Source organism: Thermothelomyces heterothallicus, assembly GCF_042370625.1.
Source record: "Thermothelomyces heterothallicus CBS 202.75 unplaced genomic scaffold P884_scaffold_16, whole genome shotgun sequence".
In the NCBI taxonomy this organism is placed as follows: Eukaryota; Fungi; Ascomycota; class Sordariomycetes; order Sordariales; family Chaetomiaceae; genus Thermothelomyces; species Thermothelomyces heterothallicus.
Genome location: NW_027192577.1, coordinates 105,345 through 125,805, shown reverse-complemented (window position 1 = coordinate 125,805; position 20,461 = coordinate 105,345). Strand labels below are relative to the sequence as shown.

Here is a 20,461-nt window from a genome sequence, read left to right as displayed (position 1 = left end):
GTAACAGGCCCCTAAGGAGTCCTACCATCGGCTAAGGCAGTGCCGTTACAGGCCTTACGGGAGGTTACGATATAGAATGCGAGCCTATAGGAGGACCTTAAAGCCCGAACCTTGGCCAAGATAGTCTAAGTAGTTAATAGAGCTTCTAACCGCTAGGGAGCCGTCGTGGCTAGGAAGCTCCTAAGCGGGGATATAGTAGTAGTCTTTAAGGACAAGGCTACCAAGGATTAGTATTCGGCTAACAAGCGATAGGTGGTTACGGCCTTTAGAGAGGAGGCTAGGGAGGTTAGTAAGGCCTATATAGTCCTAGCTAAAGGAATTCGGAAGGAAGAGCTATAGGGGGTTAATAAACAAGACTTTAAGGGGGCTATAGGCCTACACTCGATTAAAATAGTTAAATTCTGGCTGCTAAAGAGCCTGTAAAGAAAGTAGGCCACGGTGCTCCTAGGCTTATAGGACCTCGAAGAGGCCTAGAAGGCCTATAACGAGGGCGTAGTCTAGGATGCCCGAGTACTAGACTACGAACCCTACTAGGATACTCTAGAGCTAAGGCAGTGCTATAGGTATTAGAGCTTCGGCCATACCTAACGGTACCATTAGCGGCTGGCCCGTTATAGCCGTTATAGCATAAAGGCCTATAGGGAGGGAGGGAAGACTAGGGAGGCCTAGTGCCCTACCTACTCTAACCAACTCCCTTATAGATATATAGCCTGTGATAGCCCCTATATAGCCTGGTATAGGGGCTGCCTAAAGAAAGTTAAAGCCTAGGAGAGGGCTAGGGAGGCCTACTAGTATAGACCCCGGACCTTCTAACTACTAGAGTAACCACACCAGAAGGTAACCTTCGAGTTTAGCAGGCAACTAGAAGACAATGACCACTACCAAACTAGGACTAAACGCCCCCGTAGAAGGCCTACCCTAGCCTAGCAGGTAGCTAGAAATGCCTTGTCCGATGCCTAACAGACCCGTATCTCCTCACTACGGCCTAGAGCCCCCTCCTATAGGGCGATAGCTATTAAGCCTACTACTACCGTACCCCCGTCCTCTGCTCCGGCTACCTCGAATACAAATTAAGATCCTCTAGTAGAACACCTAAGGTAATAAACAGGCCCTCGAGGTCCTACTAGAGGAGGCTAAATACAACCTACTAGCTATCTAGGAACCGTAGATTAACTAGTTTATAGGGTTAATATACTACCCCTAGGCCTTGAAATACCACCTAGTTTATAAGCCTAAAGGCAAGGCAGCTATTCTAGTAGCTAAACGGTTCCTAGTCAGCTAGTAGGACTACTCGGCAGAGGAGAACTAGTATAGGGTAACCTTTTTAACCCTAGGAGAGAAGGGGTTCGAACTTTAGTTAGTCTATAATAGCAAGGGCAAATAGGCCCTCTTATAGGACCTACCAGCCCTACCTAGGCTAACCTACCCCCTAGTTCTTATAGGCAACTTTAACCTTTACTACCCGGTCTAGGACCTATTTGACAGGCTTAGCCCGGGGGCTAGGGACCTCTTTAGCCTTATAGACTAGTAAGACCTCGACCTACGAACGCCATATAGCCAGGTTACTAGGGCCCCCTAAGGGGACTAACGTAGCCGGCCTTCTACGATAGACCTATTCTAGGCCTCGGCTAGGCTAGAAACGACCTATAGAGATATCGCGGAACGTAAGAAATCCGACCACTACCTATAGGCCCTAAACGTCTCCCTCTAGGGGACTAACGGGCCTATACCGGCTAGTAAAGGGTAAGACTAGAAGAGCCTAGACGAGGAAGTCGCATAGGCCGAGGCAGCCTACCTCCTACTCTGGCTTGGTAGGTAGGTATTAGCCCCGGCCGGGCCCGTCTTCTAGGGCCCGGAGGAGCTTCTATAGGCCTTTGACAGGCTTATAGAGGCCCTCGAGGAGATAGCTACGGTCTCGGCTCTAGCAAAGAAGGCTAGTACAGGTGGCAAACGAGCTCGATAGTGGACGAAGGAGGTTCGGGAGGCCTAGAAGAGGGCTAAGGAGGTAGAGAGGGCCTATAGGGGCACCCTAAACCCCTATATATAGGAGGCACTTTGGCAGGCCCTATAGGACCAGGCTAAGACTATTATAGCCGTAAAGACTAAGAGCTAGAGAGCTACACTATAGGAGGTAACTAACCGGCCAGACCTGCTATAGAGGCTAGAGCGGTAGGTAAGGCTATAAAGCCACCTACCGGTCGACCCCCCGAAGCTCCCGGCCTTCGAAGGAGGGCTTATAACCTACTAATAGAAGGCTAGGGCACTAGCCAATAAGTTCTTCCTAAACCCGGAAGCAGACCTGTCAGATATTAACGACCTAGATCTGAACGACCACTAGGAGCCGAAGTTCGAAATGAGCTAGAAGGTTATAGTAGGCGATGTCAGGGTAGTACTAGCTAGAGCAGCCCCGTAGAAGGCCCCGGGGGAGGACCTCCTCCCTATAGGCCTCCTAAAGGCCTATAGGTAGCCGCTCTACCAGATACTAGCTATATTAGCCTTAGAGAGCTTACGGCTTGGCTGTTTCCTAGCCCGGTTTAAAAGGGCCAAGACAGTAGTCCTCCGTAAGCCTAGCAAACCCCTATAGGCCTACTTCACCCTAGGTAGCTATAGGCCTATAACGCTCCTGCCAACGGTAGGCAAGGTACTAGAGGCTATAGTAGCCTAGAAGGTAACGGCTGTCGTAGAGGCCTATAGGCTTCTCCCGGCCGAGTAGATAGGCAACCAGGAATATAGGTCTACCGAACTAGCTATTCGGCTTGTTATAGCCTAGGTTTAGGAGGCTTAGAGGTATAAGGTAGCTACCTCCCTCCTATAGCTCGATATCTTAGGGGCTTTCGATACTATTAACCATACCTAACTACTAGCCACTCTATAGAGCCAGGGCTTCCCGAAGTAGCTAATGGTCTAGGTTAGGGAGTAGCTATAGGATAGGGTAGCTATCCTTTACTTCGATAGCTAGAAAACAGAAGATATAGTAGTAAAGGCTAGGGTCCCCTAGGGGTTACCCCTCTCCCTTATACTATTTATCCTCTATATAGCCTCCCTCTACTAGGCTATTTACTAGGCTAGCCCTGTAGTTAGTTTGGTAGGCTTTGCCAATAATACTAACCTTCTAGCCTTTAGGAGGGCTAAGGAGGCCTATAACGGCTAGCTATAGAGGGCTTAGGAGGCCTACCTATAGTAGGTAAAGACCTAGGGTATAGCCTTTGCCCCGGAAAAGTACGAACTTATCTACTTCAATAGGGGCCGGAAACAGTAGTCGCGACTACTAGAGCTCCTACGGCCTAGAGGGGGTACTACTACTATAGCCCCTTCGAAGTCAGCTAGATTCCTAGGGGTCTGGCTAGACTAGAGGCTATAATAGGGCCCCTATTATATAAAGGTAGCTAAGAAGCTAGAAACCTAGGAGTTTACCCTAACTAGGCTTGCTACAAAGACCTAGGGCCCTAGCCTACTATAGGCCTGTAAGGTCTATACTAAGTATATCTATAGCGCCCTAACTTACAGGGCCTTAAACTTCTATAAGCCTACCAAGCTAGGGGGTAAGCTGGAAGGCCCTATTAGGGAACTATCAAAGGCTTAATATAAGGCCCTTTAGGTAGTTACTAGGGCCTATAAGGCTACCCCTATCTACTACCTTAAAACAGAGGCCTAGGTACTACCCCTTAACCTCTATCTTAACAAGAGGCTAGCCAACTTCAAAGCTAAACTCGACTAGCCACTCCTATAGACCGGGGCAGGCCTAGGGGCCTCCCGGGTCCCTACGAGGGCTCTTATCTAACAGGCCTGTAATAGGCTAAGCCAGAGGTTCCGGAAGAGAAGGACCGGGGCAAGGGGCTAGGAGCCAAAGCCTATAGCCCTAGAGGTAACAAGGTCGACAGTCTAGTAGTAGGTTTAGGAGGGCTATAGAGGGGGTCAACCCCCCCTATAGACCCTATAAGGAAGGCTATAGGCTACGGAACTGGCCGTGGTAGCTAGCTAGAGCAACTGTTAGAGGGCCGACCAAGCCGGTAGGAGGATATAGCGCGTATCTAACAAGGACCCTCCGTGTCTAGTTTTTACAGGGGAGGGCCTATAAAGGCACTAGGGCCTAACGAAGGCCTAGAGCTCCCTACTAGTATAGGCCTATATAGGGGCTATTAGCCTTAGTGACTTCCTTTTTAGGGTTTAAGTCCTAGGGGTTAGTACCCCCTACTATGCCTGTAGCTAGGGGAGGGAGACTATAGAGCACCTAGTTATATAGTGCCCGAACCTACCAAGAAGCCGAACGTGGGAACCCTAGGAAATACAGTTATAAAGGGACCTAGACCTCGTTTTACGGGGTATAGGGGCCTATAACTATCGTTTGGCAAGGAGGGTTCTATAGTAGCTGATGGACCTAGGGAGGCTCCCGGAATACCGCCTCGTAAGGAGGCTAGACTAGGAGGGAAGGCCTCTTTAGGGCTGTTCTAGCCACTTCTCCTTTTCTTTATAGTGTATTAGTATTCTAGATTGGGCGTTAAAGGAGGGACAGAGGTTTTTATCTGGCCTATTAGGTATGGTTTCCTTTATATATAACTAGAGAGGCTCTGGTATGCTTATTGGTATAGTGGCGTAGGACTAATAATAATAATAATAATAATAGTTTTTAGGCAGGGCTTTTAAAGATAGGATGAAAGAAGGCTTAAGCTATTAGTATTTAGCCCTACTACATTAAATAGATAGGCTATTTAGCCCTATTTACTAAATAGTCAGGTTGTTTGGTAGCTAACTAAGCTAGATACGCGGTTTGAAGTAGCCTATATATAGTAAATAGTAGAGTTTGGAATAAAAGCAGTAACAAAGACAACGGTATAGGGAATAGTAATAGGTTTTCTAGTGTTAAAACAGATTTAGGGTAGCCTATTAAAGGTATATATCTCTAGGTATTATTTGGCTTCTTCTAGCCAGGTACGACGCCCTAGGTCTGGCTAGAAGCCTTCTACTTTAGGGGTCGGCCTCGTTTCTTTCTAGGTAGTGGTTAAACCTAATAGCGGCTTATATATTCCTAGATCAATTCGCTAGAAGTAGCCTCTAGTTTACTCTAAGGGAGCCACTAATCGTCTTTTATATCAAATCCAAGCTAGTAAACCAGGTATTTAACCCTTAGGCGCTTTTTTCTATATATACAGTGGTTGACAATCTTCTCGATCCTCTAGTATTCCTTACTATCGACCAAGATTAGCTATAGCGGTAGTATAGTTCTTTTGAACGGATCGGGACCTTATTTAACATGGTAGAGTTAAGTAACAGATACGACTAGATAGACCTTCTAGGATTTAGGAAAATCTAACTTATAAGCTAGTTTTCCTACCCTTCGCTTGATTTTAAATGGTCCTACTCTCTAGGCTAACCATTTCCTATTAGGTTTACCAGGTAAATAGTATCCCTTGTATAGCCGTAGTCAAACGGTATCCCTAACTTCGAATTCGGTAGGTATATATCTCTAGTTATACCGTAGTTTGGCTAGTGCTATAGCCTGATCAATCATTTCACTAGCTTTGGCCTAGTATTGCTTATATAGGATTTCTAAGGCCTTATACCTACTAGTTCTAGCGGTTTTCTTACTTAGGATATCTAGTACTAAGTACGGTTTAAACCTATATACTAGTTCATTTAGGGACCTCCTAATGCTAGTAACCAATATATTATTAAGGTAGTGCTATAAGGCTAGTAGGACTTTAACCTATAAATAGTCGGAATTAACTATAAAGTTTATCCGTAAGGCGATTTCCACGGTCTGGTTCGTCCGTTCGGACTGCCTATCGGTCTAAGGATAGTAGGCCGTAGAAAATAATAGCTTGGTTCCTAATAATACAAATATTTCCTTCTATAAGTCGGATATAAACTTGGGGTCGCGATTACTAATGATTTAAGCTAGTATTCCCTAGTCGGTAAATATCTAGGTCCTTAGAAGAACTATTACCTATTCCTTGGCTATATATGTCTAGCGACTAGCTACGAGAAGCTTCTTCTTACTAAACTTATATATTACGGTATAGAGTATATCTACTAAGGTATAGCCTTCGAGTAACTATAGGGTACCGGTGGTTAACGCTAGTGGCAAGTTGGTAATGAAGTCTATAGCTATTATATAGAATGGTATTAGCTAGGTATAAATTAGCTAGAGTTCCCCTGGTAGTAGGTTATAATCGGTCGAGTTTACCTAATATACCTTATAGTGCTATACGAACTTTAAAACCTTCTAGGCCTTCCTACGGAAATAAATAGCTATAAGCTTATTTATTATCTTGTTTTTACTAAAATAGTATATATCGTTATAAACCATCTAAAGGATTTGGTTGATGTAGTTTTCTAGGAGGTAAAGTCTTCTAGTGCTATCGAAATCTATATAGAAAAGCAGTCCGTTTGTAAGTTCGAACGGTCCTATAGGTAGCTTTGGCCGTTTACGTTTTCTAGCTCTAGTATAGTCATTTCTAACCGAGTTTTTCTTGTTTTCGCGGAGAGCTTAATAGATAGGTCCGTACTTCTAGTCCTTAGGATAGCTAGCGATAATTCTAGCCCTAAATTCGTCACTAAGCACTAGTTCTATAACAGTTATATCTACTATAAAGGCCTTAGTATCCTAGTAATCGCTCTAGATATTCCTAAGCTCGTCGGTCAGGCTATCTTTAACCTTTAGGTCTTCTTATTCCTAGGTAGGTAACCTTAATAATATATCAGGTATTATATTTAGGGTTCCTAGAATATAAAAGATATTAAGGTTAAATCTAGATAGATAGTTAGTAGCATTAGCTAGTTTAAGGTTAGCCTTAGCTAGATCTATTATAATTAGGGATATATACTTTATAATCCCTTTCGTTAGTATATAGTTAGTAAGGACATTAACTAGGTACCTATTTAATTATACTATCTTCTAGAGTTTCTTAATTACCTAGACAAGTATAGCAATTTCTGCCTCTATAGATCTATAGCGCTTTTCCACGTTAGTAGTCGCCCTTAATATAAACAAGATAGGCTATACTTTACTCGAGGGGATATCCCTTCTAGGGATTTTCTTACTATCCTAGTCGCCCTTATGTTAGAAAGCGATAACGCTATAGCCGTCACGGTAGGCATCTAACTTAAGGAATAGTAGTCTTTCTAGGCGGTGGTGGTAGAGAAACTCCTAGTTATATAAGTGTTCCTAAAGTAACCTAAAGGATTTAAGTTCTTCCTTAGTTAGGGTAAACTTAACAGTAGAAGTAACTACTTTCCGGGCCCTTTTAGCTTTCCTAGGCTCAAGCTTTCCTTCTTTCTATACTACGGCCATTAGCGCCGTCTTCTGTACCTAAAGTGGCCTTACTTTTGCATCGAACTATAGAATGCCCTTCCTAAGCTATCTAGCCATTCTAAGGTAGTGCTCTAGACCGTTAAGTATATCTAGGAACTTTAGTTTCTTGAAAGCGGCAATGTAGTCATCGGTTTTAGTGATGCCTTTGCCATTTATAATATACCTAAGGAGCCTTATAGCTAGGTAGCCTATAAATGATTTAGGTATGCTAATATATATATAGGCCTTATTAAGGATTTTGTAAATGATATATAGGTATTTAAGGTATTCTTCCTTGGTTTTGCTAAAGATAATAATATTATTAATATATACCCTGACAAAATAGTAGTATTTTAGGAAAAGTCTATCTATATAGCATTATATAAAGGCTGGTATATTCTTGAAACCTATAAGTACTACGTTTAATTTTTCTAGGCTATAGTAGCTTATAACGACTATATAGTTACTATACTCCTTAACTATACGTAGCTAGTAGAAAAATCCTAAAGCATCTAAGGCTATAAAGAACTTATTACCGACTATAGCGGCTATAATGTCATCCTAGTCAGGCAGGGGATAAATATCTAGGACCGTGATTACATTTAACAGTTATAGGTTAACTATACTTCGGCTTTTCTTAACCTCTACCTTAGGCTTTTTGGAAACTTTCCTCTATATAATAAAGGCTAGGCATATAATTAGGGTAGGTTTATCTATAAAAGTGAATCTCCTAGATACCTAGAGTTAGTTATAATGCTTATCAAGGGCTTTACGGTCTTTAAGCCCTATTAGGTATAGTCTGACCATATAGACTTGCTTTTACCATCTGTTAACTAGATTGATTCGTATCTTCTAGTGTTCTAGCATCGGTACGATTCCCCTGTCCTAGTAGAGGTTGTATTTATCTAGAAGTTCCTTTACCTTAAGTGTAAATTTAGGGTTTACGTTAATAATACTAACGCTATCCTTGCTTTTAATAGCTAGGATGTCGTTAGGTTTCTCAATGCTATATAATAGGGTATAAAAGCTTATTACGTTTAGTAGAAGTTCCTAGTCACCATTAGCCTTTTCCTAGTAGTATACGTACTAGGCTTCTTCTAGCCTTTTCTTTACCTCTTACTTGGTGATTCCGTCCTAAACCTCGGCCTATATATCTTCTATATCCGTTACGCTAATCTATATAGCGGTGTCTTCTCCTAAGTATTCTGATAGATAGCTAACCTTATCCCCTTTTCAGATAATTATAGGGGTATTAGTATCATTTCGGATGATTACTACCCTAGGGGTATACTAGGTAATTATAGTGTCCTAGATTCCTTCTTAGCTAGTAGTAAAATAGAAGTACTTATCCTCTAGGAGGTTATTAGGTAATAGAATGAAGTATATCTCGAGTAGCTAGGTAGATTATATAGGTATAATAGTATACTAGGTGGCAGTGACTTTCTAAGAGATAGGCTTAGGGTTCTTTTTTATAATATCCCTATAGACCTTTATATTAGCCAATGATCTAGAGGTATAGATGCCCTTGACAAAGTTAATCTTAACACTATAAGCAATTATAAAGTCAATACCTAGTAGTATCTTTAGAGCAAGTTCGTTAATGACATCGGCTATAATATAGATATATCTATCAATTGGCATATTCCTAGCCTCTCCTAGGATATAGAAGTCAAACTTGACCTACTCGCTAATCGTAGTCCTTAAATTGACTCCTTTAAGAGTATAAGATTTGCCTTTGATCTATTAGGGGTTCTTTGCCTATCAGGAAATCTATATCCGATTAACTAGGTTAGTTAAATTACCTATATCGAAACAAATGTCTATGGTTTAGTCTCCTAGGTTAGCTTAGACCAGAATATAAAGGTAAGACGTCTTTCTTATCTGGCAAAAAGGTATTTCCGTGCTCGGGTTTGCTTTAACGACTTGGCTAGGTTCGAAAGAAAGTAGGGTAGTTTCCTATAGTACTTCTACGGACGGTTCTAGTGGTATAATAGTACCTGACGACGTAGTCGCGGTTTCCGTAAATTCTCGTTCTACCTAGGGAAGCTCTTCCGTTAGTAGTTTAGGTAGGCGTAGCTTCCTTCTACAATCCTAGCACAAATGATAGTATAGCTTTCCTTGACTTATAAAGACCTAACTATAAAGATTATACTTGTTATCGTCCTTCTAGTGGCAGTTTTCCGTGACAGGGGCAAGGAAATATACCTCTCCTTTGCTAGCGTCCCCTTTGGTTTCTAACTTATAGTTACTAATTAGAAGGTAACCGGTAGCCTTAAGTTCTTTATATTTGGCTTTAGCTTTTTCATCCTCTCCTAATACTATTACCGTGTTATAGTAGTAGTATATACTATCTTTATTAATATATTTTTGACTATAGTAGTAGAACCGTCTAAAGTAGGGATTCCGTTCGCTATATCTACCCTTTTCCTAGGCTCTAATGCCCTATAGGTTGCTATTTCTAACTTGGTTATTACATTCCTTTGGTCGAGACTCCTAGTTATAGCTTTAGAATCGCTCCCCTTACTAAGGATATCTATATTTCTATTCCTCCCTTTGCCTATAATGGTCGGTCTAGTACCACTAGCCTTAGCTACTCCTTTAGGGGTCTATATATAACTAATTAGCTTATTCCTTGTCTATATTATCGCTATTACTACTACTAGTCCTATCTAAGGTATTATTGACATTAAATATAGCTACCTTCCTTAACCTCTTTTTGGCTCTAAGTTCCTTTAAAAGAGCTTCCTATTTTTTAGAGGTATAGAGGAGGTACTAGTCAATGGTATCTATCTTGCATAGCTTAGGGCAGAGCTTACAGAGTAAGGGAGTCATCGCTAACCAGAGTCTAGTTAGGAGCTAATAGTTCGTTTTATCTCCCTAGACTTGGGTATAGTAGAAGAGATCTATAGCGAATTTATAGATAGATTTACCTAAGGCTAGGTTATCCTTGGTATAGCTATTCTAAACTAGTTATTGACCTATTTAGTTAAACTAGATACTAAATCATTCCTTAATCCTTTAGAGCTATATCTCTATACTTAGGTATAGGGTCTCCTTCTTAGTTAGCGATAATTATTACTCGTATCATTATAAGGCTAACCTATAGAATAATACCTATAGGTTATTTTATAGGAGAAGCTCCTTAGAAACATTTCCTCTAACCATATTATAGATACATTCGATCTAGAGATTAGTATTAGTATAGCAATAGATCTTTTTATAATAGAAGATTAACTAGCCATTTATGATCTTTTAGTCGGTATCTAGCTAAAGTAGGCCAATATTAGTAATCTTCTAGGCTTAGTCTATTACTAGTTATAGCGCTATATATACTAGCTATAGCTAAAGGGAACTAATATCTACTTAGTTAGTTATAGCGCTCTAAAGAAGTCTAACTATTACCTTCTAGAGTAGTCTTATAATCACTTCCTCTATTAGGTCTAGTAATAAGAAAGGTATATATCCCCTTATAAGGTTATCCCCTACTAGTATCGGTATTATTATTAGTAATCCTTCTATTGGTTGGACTATCGGCCAGAGGTTTTATAATAACCCCTACTAGGATTCTTCCCTTTCTAGAAGTTCCCTCGGTATATTAGTTATAATTATAGACTAAATAGCCCTAATAGGTCTACTTAGTATCTAATCACCCTATCTACTTAGACTTACTAGGTTTAGCTTAGGCCTTAGGGTCTCTAGCAGATCTAGTAGGCCTATAGGCAGAGTTATCCTTTATAAGGCGGTTTCTAGTAGTATAGTAAATTATTATACTAGGTCTTTAGGACTTAGCATTTTTAGGGTCTCTAAAGGTCCCCTATACTAGCCTTCCTCTTAAACTTATACTTCTGGTATAGTTCTTGCTATAGGTAGTAATAGTAGAATAAGAGCTTCGTTTAAGAGCTAGGGAAGGAGTCTTACAAAGTACCTAATAAGCCCTCTTAGGGTATAGTCGTTAAGAGTCTACGATTCTAGGTAATCCTCGTCTATTATGTAGTCGTGAAAATCCTAGATATATACTAAGTAGCTATCGGCCTCCTCGAGAGATATTACTAGCTTAAGGAGTCAAAGGTCTATTAGAGAGAGCTTCTAAACCTAACGCTAGTAGGCATTCCTAACGACAAAGTAATAGGTCTAATATACTTACTATAGTTTAGACTCATTTATCGGTTCTTAATAGTATTATTATTATTATTATTTTTAACCATTTAGGCGTCTACTTAGAGTAGAAGGGTATAATTACTTAACTTAGGCAAATAGTCTCCTATAGCGTTCAAATATAAATAGTAACGAAGATCGTAAATTCGAACCGGTAGTAGGTACCACTTACTATAGCTTAATGGCTATAAATGACTATAGCTCGGACTAGCTATAAGATATGATACTATAGCGGTATTCGCGCCATAGGTGGTACTCCTAGACTAACTAGTATGGTCTATAGAAGTGGTGATAAGATACGTTGATTCTTCCAAGTGCTAGAGGCACTTAGGGATGTTATCTAAATATATGTCTATGACCCCTGGCTTATCCCTATTGGTAGGTTAGTCGGATCTGACCTACTGATAGCTATATGCTGTAACAATCTCACCCCCTTTCCCTTTTTTTATTTTTTTTTGGGGGGGGGGATCTAAGAAACGTCCCTTCTCCCTAATCAGCCTAGCTTGTATCTATTTCTAGCTCTAGTAGTGGCTGGTACTATTGACGTTATATGGTGAAGCTTCTAAGGTTTGGCTGTACGTTAGTAGGCCTGCTTGTTATAGCTAACTATAGTATTCCTATATATAATATACTTAGTATGTTAGGCCTACTTTATCACTTATAAGGTTATACTAGTTGGTATTAGACCTGTTTTATAATAGTAGCCCCCTGCTATCCCTAAAATTTGTAGCGAGCAATATAAACCTTAATCCCTATACAAACCGACCTACGAACCTAGAACTAAGTAATAATTAGCTTTCCTCTGTATCACTCCTATTACGTCTTATGTAGGTTTTATTGCATTATTTCGAGTCTTGGCAATACGGGTCTGGGTCACTGAGTATAGTATACAAAGCGGACCAATTACCTGACTAGGCATCTAGGGCCTAGACAGGCCGTTTGGGGGTCTACGTATAATTATATAATATAATCATAACTAGGCTCTGGCGCCCTCTTTCCTTTGTTCAACCAGTCTTCAACACTTCATCACTTCAATTCAACACTTCCACTTCATGTTCTTCGAACCTACACTCAACTGGCTGTAACAAGTTCGTCATCGGTCAAAGCCTCAATTCTGGCTAATGAACATGGCCGTGCCCGAGGACAAGCGATGGCCACTAGTTCCACCAGACGTCGACAGGAGCACGATCGAAGTCGAGACGCCTGAACTCTCGATCACAGGGAACAGCATGCTCTACAGAGTCAAAGGGCACCCCGGCATAGTCTACAAGGCCAGAGCTGAGCCTCGAGAATACGAACTCCAGAAGGCGGCTGGCGATTGCGCAATTCCGGTCCGGGGAAGAGTGATGCTCAAGTCAGTATCCGACGGCAAAATTGATTTCATGGGCTTCCTGATGGATCTCGCAACTCCGATCACCGTTCCAACGGGCCCGGCCCCGCCCTTGGCCCCGGTCCTGCCGCCATCTCGACGCCATGACATCATGCACCAGATGATTCGGCTCGTGCAGCGCTTGCATGCCAAACGCATCGTGCACGGAGACGTGAAGCTGGAGAACATGCTTCTCGACAACCAAGGAAAACTCCGGCTTTGTGATTTCGCCGAGGGGCGGTACGTGGACGAGGACGAGAGCGTCTGGGAGGGGAATTCAACCTGGCATTACGAGTCTCCAAATAGGTTTTTGAGGGCGGAACGGATGAGAAGGGACCCGGCACCACCTACAATCGAGGATGACCTTTATGGCCTCGGTCTGAGCATCTGGCACTTGTATACTGGCAAGATGCCACATGAGGATATGGCTGGCGATGACGTGGGTCTGAAAGAGAGACAACGGAAGGGAGAGACGGTCGATGTGGCCAAGGTAGATGATCCGGAGGCTCGTGAGATCATCAGAGGCCTTCTTCGCCGAGGAGGAGCTCGGATTTAATTAGTGCACAAAATTGGTAGATTGTGAGGTAAGGACTTCTGGTTTGCAACAGGGGTAAACCAGTCCCTGGTTTCAACTCCTACCCTCCCTTCACACGTTGGACCCTAGAGCTTGTCACTATTAGATTGCCCACTGCCGCATCTCAACTTTTCACCGGGATACTTTCTTCCAGAGTCGCGTGCGTCTGTGGATGCGCTCGCTTGCTTCAGCTCGGCGGCAGGTGGCCTAAAGAACCAACGAACAAGGAAGAGTGACGCGACCCCACCCCGCTATAACGCTGTCACAGCAAGTCAAAAAACGCGGTCTGCGCATCATCACCAACATTCGAGCGTCCAAGCAGGACCGATCTCGACCATGGCTAGCTCTATGCTAGCCTTCGCCTTTCGACACTCCCTCCTATGGCCAAGAACAGTGGCTTCGCAAAGCGTCCGGCGACCTGCTTACCCAATTTCCCCATTCTGGAATCATCTCCCCGGACCATCGTTACCCCAATTTTGGCAATACCGCAACCAGCATACCATGGGTTCGTCAAGAACCAGGCGCTCCGAGCCCTTCCTAGTGAACTCGACGATTCGTGGCGATTCAGGAAGGATATACAAAGTTGAGGAGATTCTATCAGAGCGCCGAAAGCCCCTGTTGTGTGTGTACCGCGCCAGGTGTGTTCTTTTGCCTTGCGCGCGCCAGGCGGTGAGCAGGAAAAGGAAACTGACCGACACCTTCGCCGACAGTTCCGAAGGGAAACAGTTCATCCTGAAGGACATGATCAAAGGGGAGTTCGACTATCAACTGTCCCTGCAGACCCCCCTTGCCCCATGTCCACACATCAGGGTGCTGGTTGATACCATTCGCGACGACGAGATGTTTGTCTATGGCTTCCTCCCAGGCGACCTCCTCCATCTCTCCCAGCAGGCCTTGTCAAAGCAGACACGGAGGCATATCCTAAAAAGTGCCCTCCTCGGACTTGCCGAATTACATGATAGAGGCATTATCCACACAGGTCTTCAAACACCCTACTAACCCCTAGACCCCAGCTGTACAGGTGCTGACTTTGGCAGACATCAAGCCGAACAACATCCTCCTGGACTACGACACGACCGGCCCAGATATCCGCATCACCCAAGTGCGTATCTCGGACCTAGAGGATTCTGTACTCCTTGGCCCGGGCAAGAGCATAAAAGGCTGTCTCTGCGGCAACGAGCTCTGGCGTAGCCCCGAGTCCTGGGCGCGGGCCAAGCAAAATACTCCATCCGACATCTACTCGTTCGCCATCATGGCTATCTACGTCATGAGCAATGAGATGGTCTTCCGCGTGAGTGACGAGGAGCTAAAGAGCGATATGGCTTGGTGGCACATTCTCCGGCGTCACATCTCGTACTTTGCCGACGAGGCTGGGTTTCAGGGCCTACTTGGTCATATCGGGGAGGACAACCCCTTCTTCGAGCGGCTGATTGCCCTGACTGGCGACTTTAACGCCGACAAACCTAGGCAGCCCTTCGCCCTTTGGCATGGTGTGGAGCCGGATTTCCGCGACTTGGTAGGCAAGATGGCGAATCTGGATCCGAACAGAAGGATAACCGCAAGGGAGGCTTTAGAGCATCCTTGGTTTAAGAAGGCAGTGTTATAGTTCTAAGGGGTAGGCCTAGGTAAAGCCTAGGCCTATAATATAGAGCTTCTAGCCCTAGTCTAATATATATTCTTTAAAGGTAAAATTTTTATTATTTAAAGTAATTAAAGTCTTTTGATTATATTACTACAAATAATTAAAATCTTAATATTCTTTAAAGGCTTTAAGTACTAAGTAACCTAGTTCTTTTTAGTCTTAAATAATTAAGCTATATATTATATCTTAGGCTTCTTTTTATAAGATAAGTAGCTAGTTTAATAGTAAGTTTAAATAGTAGAAAGCTATTTAATAGCCTATATATTAGGTATTTCTTAGATTTAATTAGTTAGAGATATTATATATTGAAAAATGGTTAAATTAGGCTTGTAATAGTAGTTATATCTTTGAGTATAGGGAGTTGACTAGTAAAATTGGACATGTATTTAGACGTGTACCTATCTGGCCGTATTTAGGCGTCCAGGGGTTTTGGCCCCACCTGTCGGGAGACAGGTGTGGTACTCCGTACGGAGTACTGAACTAATTAGTCAGCCCCAACCACTGGGTACCTATTCCGCAGCATACGTCCCGTAACTGAACTCGATCCACCAGACTGTTGCAGTTGGCTTGGGGGTGCCTTTGCAACTTAACACCACACGTATCCATCACGACAACGAACGGTCTGCGCCCGCGACAAAGCACCCGCGCGAGTCCCAATCGCCCCCAAGGAAGCATGGCTCGGGTTAATCTTGGTCCCGGCCAGGGGCCGCCAAGCTTCTGGAAACGACAAATTACGTTATGGGAACATTGAATGGTCCACTGCAGCGGTCGAGTCGGCAATCATTCACGAGGATGCGTCTCGCCGTTCCTGCAACAAAGTATCCGTATTTTTGCCTTGGTTCTCTTGGAGCTTCTACCGCGCATTCATCGCCAAAACGAGGTCGAAGAGCGGCCGCTTAGTTCGGGAGCGAACACCAGCGGGTGCATCCTGGCCAGCGCTGGCCGCAGCAATCCACGATCATGGGCCAAGATTTCTCCGATGCCAGCTCCCGTTCTTCCTTCGACGACGACGACGACGACGACGACCCCGAGGCCGCCCTCAACCCGCACGGCGACGACGACAACGACAACGTGGCTCCCCTCCGCCTCCGCCGCCTGCCTCCCCGGGGAGAGCAGGATGGCAGCAGCACCGTGTTGCTGCCCGGGGACGGCACCGCCATGTCGGTATACATGATGATGCACCGGTACGTTGAGGGCCTACCTTTTCCCACATTCAGTTCGGAACGGGAGCTTGGAGGCTGATGCGTCTGCAGGATCCGGCGCCTGGTCATTGCCGCCATTGGTGAGCCGCGCGAACTCAATTTCGAGCGATGGGAGGTCCAGCAATATATATGACTGACACTTGACAAGATGACATCTACACGTTGGACGAGCTTCGAGCGCCCCATATGGACCGCCACGTTGTGCGGCCGCTCGTCGACCGGCTTTACAATCCGCAGGAGCCCGCGATCGGTTAGTATCACTGCGGTCTAACTCACCATGAATTCCACACTTACGGCAAGCTTGTTTGCAGTGTACTGTCTCGTCGCCAATCGAGTCCAATTCCTCCGTCCCCGTTCCAGCGAGGCGCTGCACCAGGGCGTTCACGAGTCGCGTGCCATTCTCTGCGAGCTTGTCGCAACCCGTATCCTCCGCCGATTCCGCGAAGATCATCCAGGGCGGCCAGGTCTCCTCCTCCTGGCCAACATCCTGGTCTCTGGCTTTGATCCTTGTGATGCGGCGCCCGAGTCTGTGCGGTCCCGTCGCCCGCAGTGGGCGATTCAGAAGCGCGGTGGCCACGAGCGGAAGGTGACCGCGCTGGAGCTCGCCATCATCTCGGAGAGCAAGATGCTCATCAAGTCTCCGGCCTGCCAGCTAGTCGTCGACGCCGTATACAAGGGAGTCGTTGTCTACACCCCCCTCTCTTTCGTCGACTTCCTCCCGGACCACTACAAGTACCACCCCGTCTCGCTCTATGAGCCTCGCCGGGCGCCCATTCTCAACCACCACCGGCTCATCGTGCCCCAGATCCGGAACGCGATAGAGCTGCTGCACTTCGCTATCCTACTGCTCCTGTACATGCTGACGGTGGCTCACTACGGGCTTGGTGCCGACATGGAGGGTCTCCGCCTCTACGAGACGTTATTCAATGTCTTCGCCGCTGGCTGGGTGCTCGAGCAGTTCGCGGCAGTCGTCGAGCACGGATGGGAGGTACATGCCCAGAACCTCTGGTCTTTTCTCGACCTTACTTTCGTCGCCATCTATGGCGCCTATGGCTTTGTGCGCGCAGTTGAGTTGCTGCTTTTCGACGACGCCTACTACGCCCTGCCGGTTCTCTGCACCGCCGCACCCGTGTTGCTGACCCGGATCGCGTTCACCTTGATGCCGGATAACATCGTCTTCATCGCCCTCCACGCCATGATGCGAGACTTCACCAGGCTCACCTTTATTGCCGTCTGGTGCTTCGCCGGCTTCGTCGTGGGCTTGCTGTTCCTCGCAAGGACAAGCGGTGAGGACTCACTGAACGCGGGCGTGACCTGGGCCACAATCACCAAATGGCTGCTGTGGTATGTAACCCGCAAAGAGAAGAGTCGATATCTAGAGGGGAAACATACAACGCTCATTTGCTAACACACGCTTTCAGGATCTGGTTCGGACTCGACGGGACGGGCATCGAGCGCTCCGCCGATTTCCATCTGATTCTAGGGCCGACCCTGATCATCACCTTTGCTTTCCTCGGCAACACGCTGTTCCTTACGATCCTCGTCGCCATCCTGACCAACACATTCTCCAAGATCATATCGAACGAAGCGGCCGAGATCCAGTTCCGCCGCGCAGTCCTGACCTTCCAGGGCGTCAAGAGCGACGCTATCTTCTCATATCCGCCGCCCTTCAACATGGCCGCGCTGATGATTCTCCTGCCGATCAAGTTCTTGGTCGGGCCGCTGGCCTTCCACCGCATAAACGTCGCCGCGATCCGGGCGCTCAACGCCCCAGTCCTCCTGCTCATTGGCCTGTGGGAGCGGCGGCGCGTGTGGGCCCGGCGGGCCAAGTCGTCTCGGTTCCGGTACTGGCGCTACTTTTCCGGCCTGTCTCCCCACGGGGACATCCAGGCCGTCTTCAGCTCGGAGCCGCCGCCCGAGATCGTGGACGCCCTCGAAAAGATGGATGCGCTGCACGATATGGCAACCGTCGACCACGAGCTTGCCGTTCACTCGCCCAAGGATCTGCGCGGGCCGCCCGCATTGGTTGTACGAAGGCGAAGGACGTCCAACAGCAGCAGCATCAGGAGGTTTGAGGTGTAGCACTTGTTAAGAGGGGGGGGGGGAATAATGGAACTCATGGCTTTGTTTATAATTATCTAACCACAATCACCTCTCTCCCCCCCTTTTTTTTCCCGCCTCTTGATGAGTGTTGATGATAATTAAGATAATCAAGGTTCAATCAAACACGGGCACGTTCCAACAGTTCGGACGGGCCGAGCTAATTAGACCTTTTTTTTAAAAATTCAAGGCATCAATCAGACTGTCCGTAGAGCATGTCCCTGACGATGAGACCGACGTCTCGGGCGGCGTCGCGGGCGGCGGCGGACCAGGCCGTCATCTGCACCCAGCCGTGGGTGAGGTCGGCATAGTGGCGCCAGCGGGCGAGCCCGCCGACGGCGCGCAGCTTGCCCGCGTAGGCGAGCCCGACGTCCCGCAACGGGTCGTACCCGTTGGTCACGACGGCCGCCGGCGGCAGGGACGCCAGACCCGCGCACGGCTGCTTCCCGGGGGCGACGTACATGAAGGTCGGCGAGGGGCCTGCCACACGGATATCTCGCGGAATGAATGAGTTCGGTTCGGTGTGCGCAAAGAAAAGGGGGGGGGGGGGCCACTTGGGGAGGGATCATTCGGTTAATTATTAATTAACTTACCGCTGATGGTATGGGGTAGGTAGTGGTCGGCGAAGCCAAAGATGCCGTTGAACTGCAGGTAGAAGCCCGACCGGTTCTCCTCGGCGGCGGGGGTGTCGGTCGGCAGGCTGGTCGCCGGATACAGCAGCAGCTGGGCGGCCACCGGGTGCTTGCCCTCGTCGCGCCGGCGCATGCAGACGGCCGTCGCCAGGTTCCCGCCGGCGCCGTCTCCGGCCGCGACCAGGCGCGTACGGTCAACCCCCCTGTGCTGGGCCGCCCCGTCGAGCACCCAGTCGATGACGGCGTCGAACTCGTCGAGCTGTGTGGGATACGGGAACTCGGGTGCCAGCCGGTAGTCGGGGGCGAAGATCTGCAGATTCAATGCTTCAGCAGCCGCTCTTTTTTTTTTTTTTTTTTTTTTTTTTTTTTTTTTTTTTTTTTTTTTTCGTTCCATTCCCGCGTCCCCGCAGTTGCAGACAACAAAATGGTTATTCAATTAAAATCAATCATGATCATGGGTCAGGGATGACTAGGACCTACGATGCAGGCCGACTCCTCGGCGAGGAGCCTCAAGCCGTTCTCGAACTCGTCCACGCTCCCGGTGCAATAGCCGCCGCCGTGAAAGTAGATGATGCCCCCCATCTTGCCCTCTCCCCTCCTGGGCTCCCCGTTGTTGGGATAGAGGACCCGGATCGGGATGGTCCCATGGGGCCCTCGGATGGCGGTGAACTCGACATCGCGGATGGGATTAACCTTGAACTTTGGGAGCCTGTGGAGGGCAAATACCTCCATGTGCTTCCGGCGTTCTATGATGTACCCTTGGGAGCCGCCGAGTTCGAGGTCCGGATGGTTGGCCAGGAAGTCGGCTATGTCTCCGTTGACCCTCGGGGCACGAGTGCCGACCTCGGGCACCACTATGTCGAGCGCTTTGCCATCGCTCATGTTGACCTCAAATGGAAACTGTCTAATTATCTCAAAGGTTAGGATTCTTGGCAGGAAGGGGGTAAGGGGTAATTACAGAGACACAGGGGCAAAAACTAGTATCGGTAAGGTATCTCATAGTGATCAGGGACTTTGGTGTGTTCTATGCGTGCTTACTCACCCGTGTGTGTGCACGTGTGTGTATGTGTGTGTGTATGTTTCCTGGTTTGATGCTCATCATGATGGTCGAGGGGTGGGCCTACTGGTGTACGGATGTACTCCGTATAGGTGAGGTAAACTACGACGTAAGTTTGGGGAGGGTGGGGCCAATTTGGCCACCTTGTACCCACTTGATCTGTTCATCTCATCTCTTTTGGGATGACACCGCCTGCTTACACGTGCTCGCTAGTTAGTTAAAGATGCACCTACGAAGAATATTAATGTACGGAGTACATAGTACTTTCAGAATATTGAGTCGCTTCACCGAATTATGTGAGCACCTGACCAAGCATATAATTTGTATTTTTTTTTGTAGGTTCATAAATACGGCTACTTAATTGGTACCTAGAAACCTTTGACAACTAATTACCTGAATTATTGGTTTTACCACGCCTGTTGCGTCATTCTATGAGCCC

At 46.4% G+C, this 20,461-nt stretch overlaps 4 protein-coding genes across 4 annotated transcripts; 3 read left to right on the top strand and 1 right to left on the bottom strand.

Annotated features, from left to right (window-relative positions):
* The first annotated feature begins 12,733 nt into the window (after positions 1 to 12,733).
* P884DRAFT_261101 (kinase-like domain-containing protein) lies at positions 12,734 to 13,405 on the top strand. Its single transcript, XM_069441524.1, has one exon. It carries the CDS (start codon positions 12,793 to 12,795, stop codon positions 13,369 to 13,371), a length of 579 nt encoding a protein of 192 aa, XP_069296321.1. The 5' UTR covers positions 12,734 to 12,792; the 3' UTR covers positions 13,372 to 13,405.
* Positions 13,406 to 13,539: 134 nt separating this feature from the next.
* Positions 13,540 to 15,070, top strand: P884DRAFT_245806 (kinase-like domain-containing protein). Its single transcript, XM_069440444.1, has 3 exons — positions 13,540 to 14,027; positions 14,100 to 14,368; positions 14,427 to 15,070. Exons 1-3 carry the CDS (start codon positions 13,726 to 13,728, stop codon positions 14,993 to 14,995), a joined length of 1,140 nt encoding a protein of 379 aa, XP_069296320.1. The 5' UTR covers positions 13,540 to 13,725; the 3' UTR covers positions 14,996 to 15,070.
* Positions 15,071 to 15,991: 921 nt separating this feature from the next.
* Positions 15,992 to 18,315, top strand: P884DRAFT_270758 (uncharacterized protein; the record flags this gene model as incomplete). Its single annotated transcript, XM_069442377.1, has 5 exons — positions 15,992 to 16,215; positions 16,285 to 16,313; positions 16,382 to 16,483; positions 16,545 to 17,577; positions 17,655 to 18,315. The coding sequence occupies 5 exons, from the start codon at positions 15,992 to 15,994 to the stop codon at positions 18,313 to 18,315; spliced, it is 2,049 nt and encodes a 682-aa protein (XP_069296319.1).
* Positions 18,316 to 18,523: 208 nt separating this feature from the next.
* P884DRAFT_285901 (Alpha/Beta hydrolase protein) lies at positions 18,524 to 20,045 on the bottom strand (the record flags this gene model as incomplete). Its single annotated transcript, XM_069443796.1, has 4 exons — positions 20,008 to 20,045; positions 19,446 to 19,869; positions 18,927 to 19,275; positions 18,524 to 18,813 (listed from the first exon to the last, which is right to left on the bottom strand). Exons 2-4 carry the CDS (start codon positions 19,845 to 19,847, stop codon positions 18,527 to 18,529), a joined length of 1,038 nt encoding a protein of 345 aa, XP_069296318.1. The 5' UTR covers positions 19,848 to 19,869; positions 20,008 to 20,045.
* Positions 20,046 to 20,461: the final 416 nt, after the last annotated feature.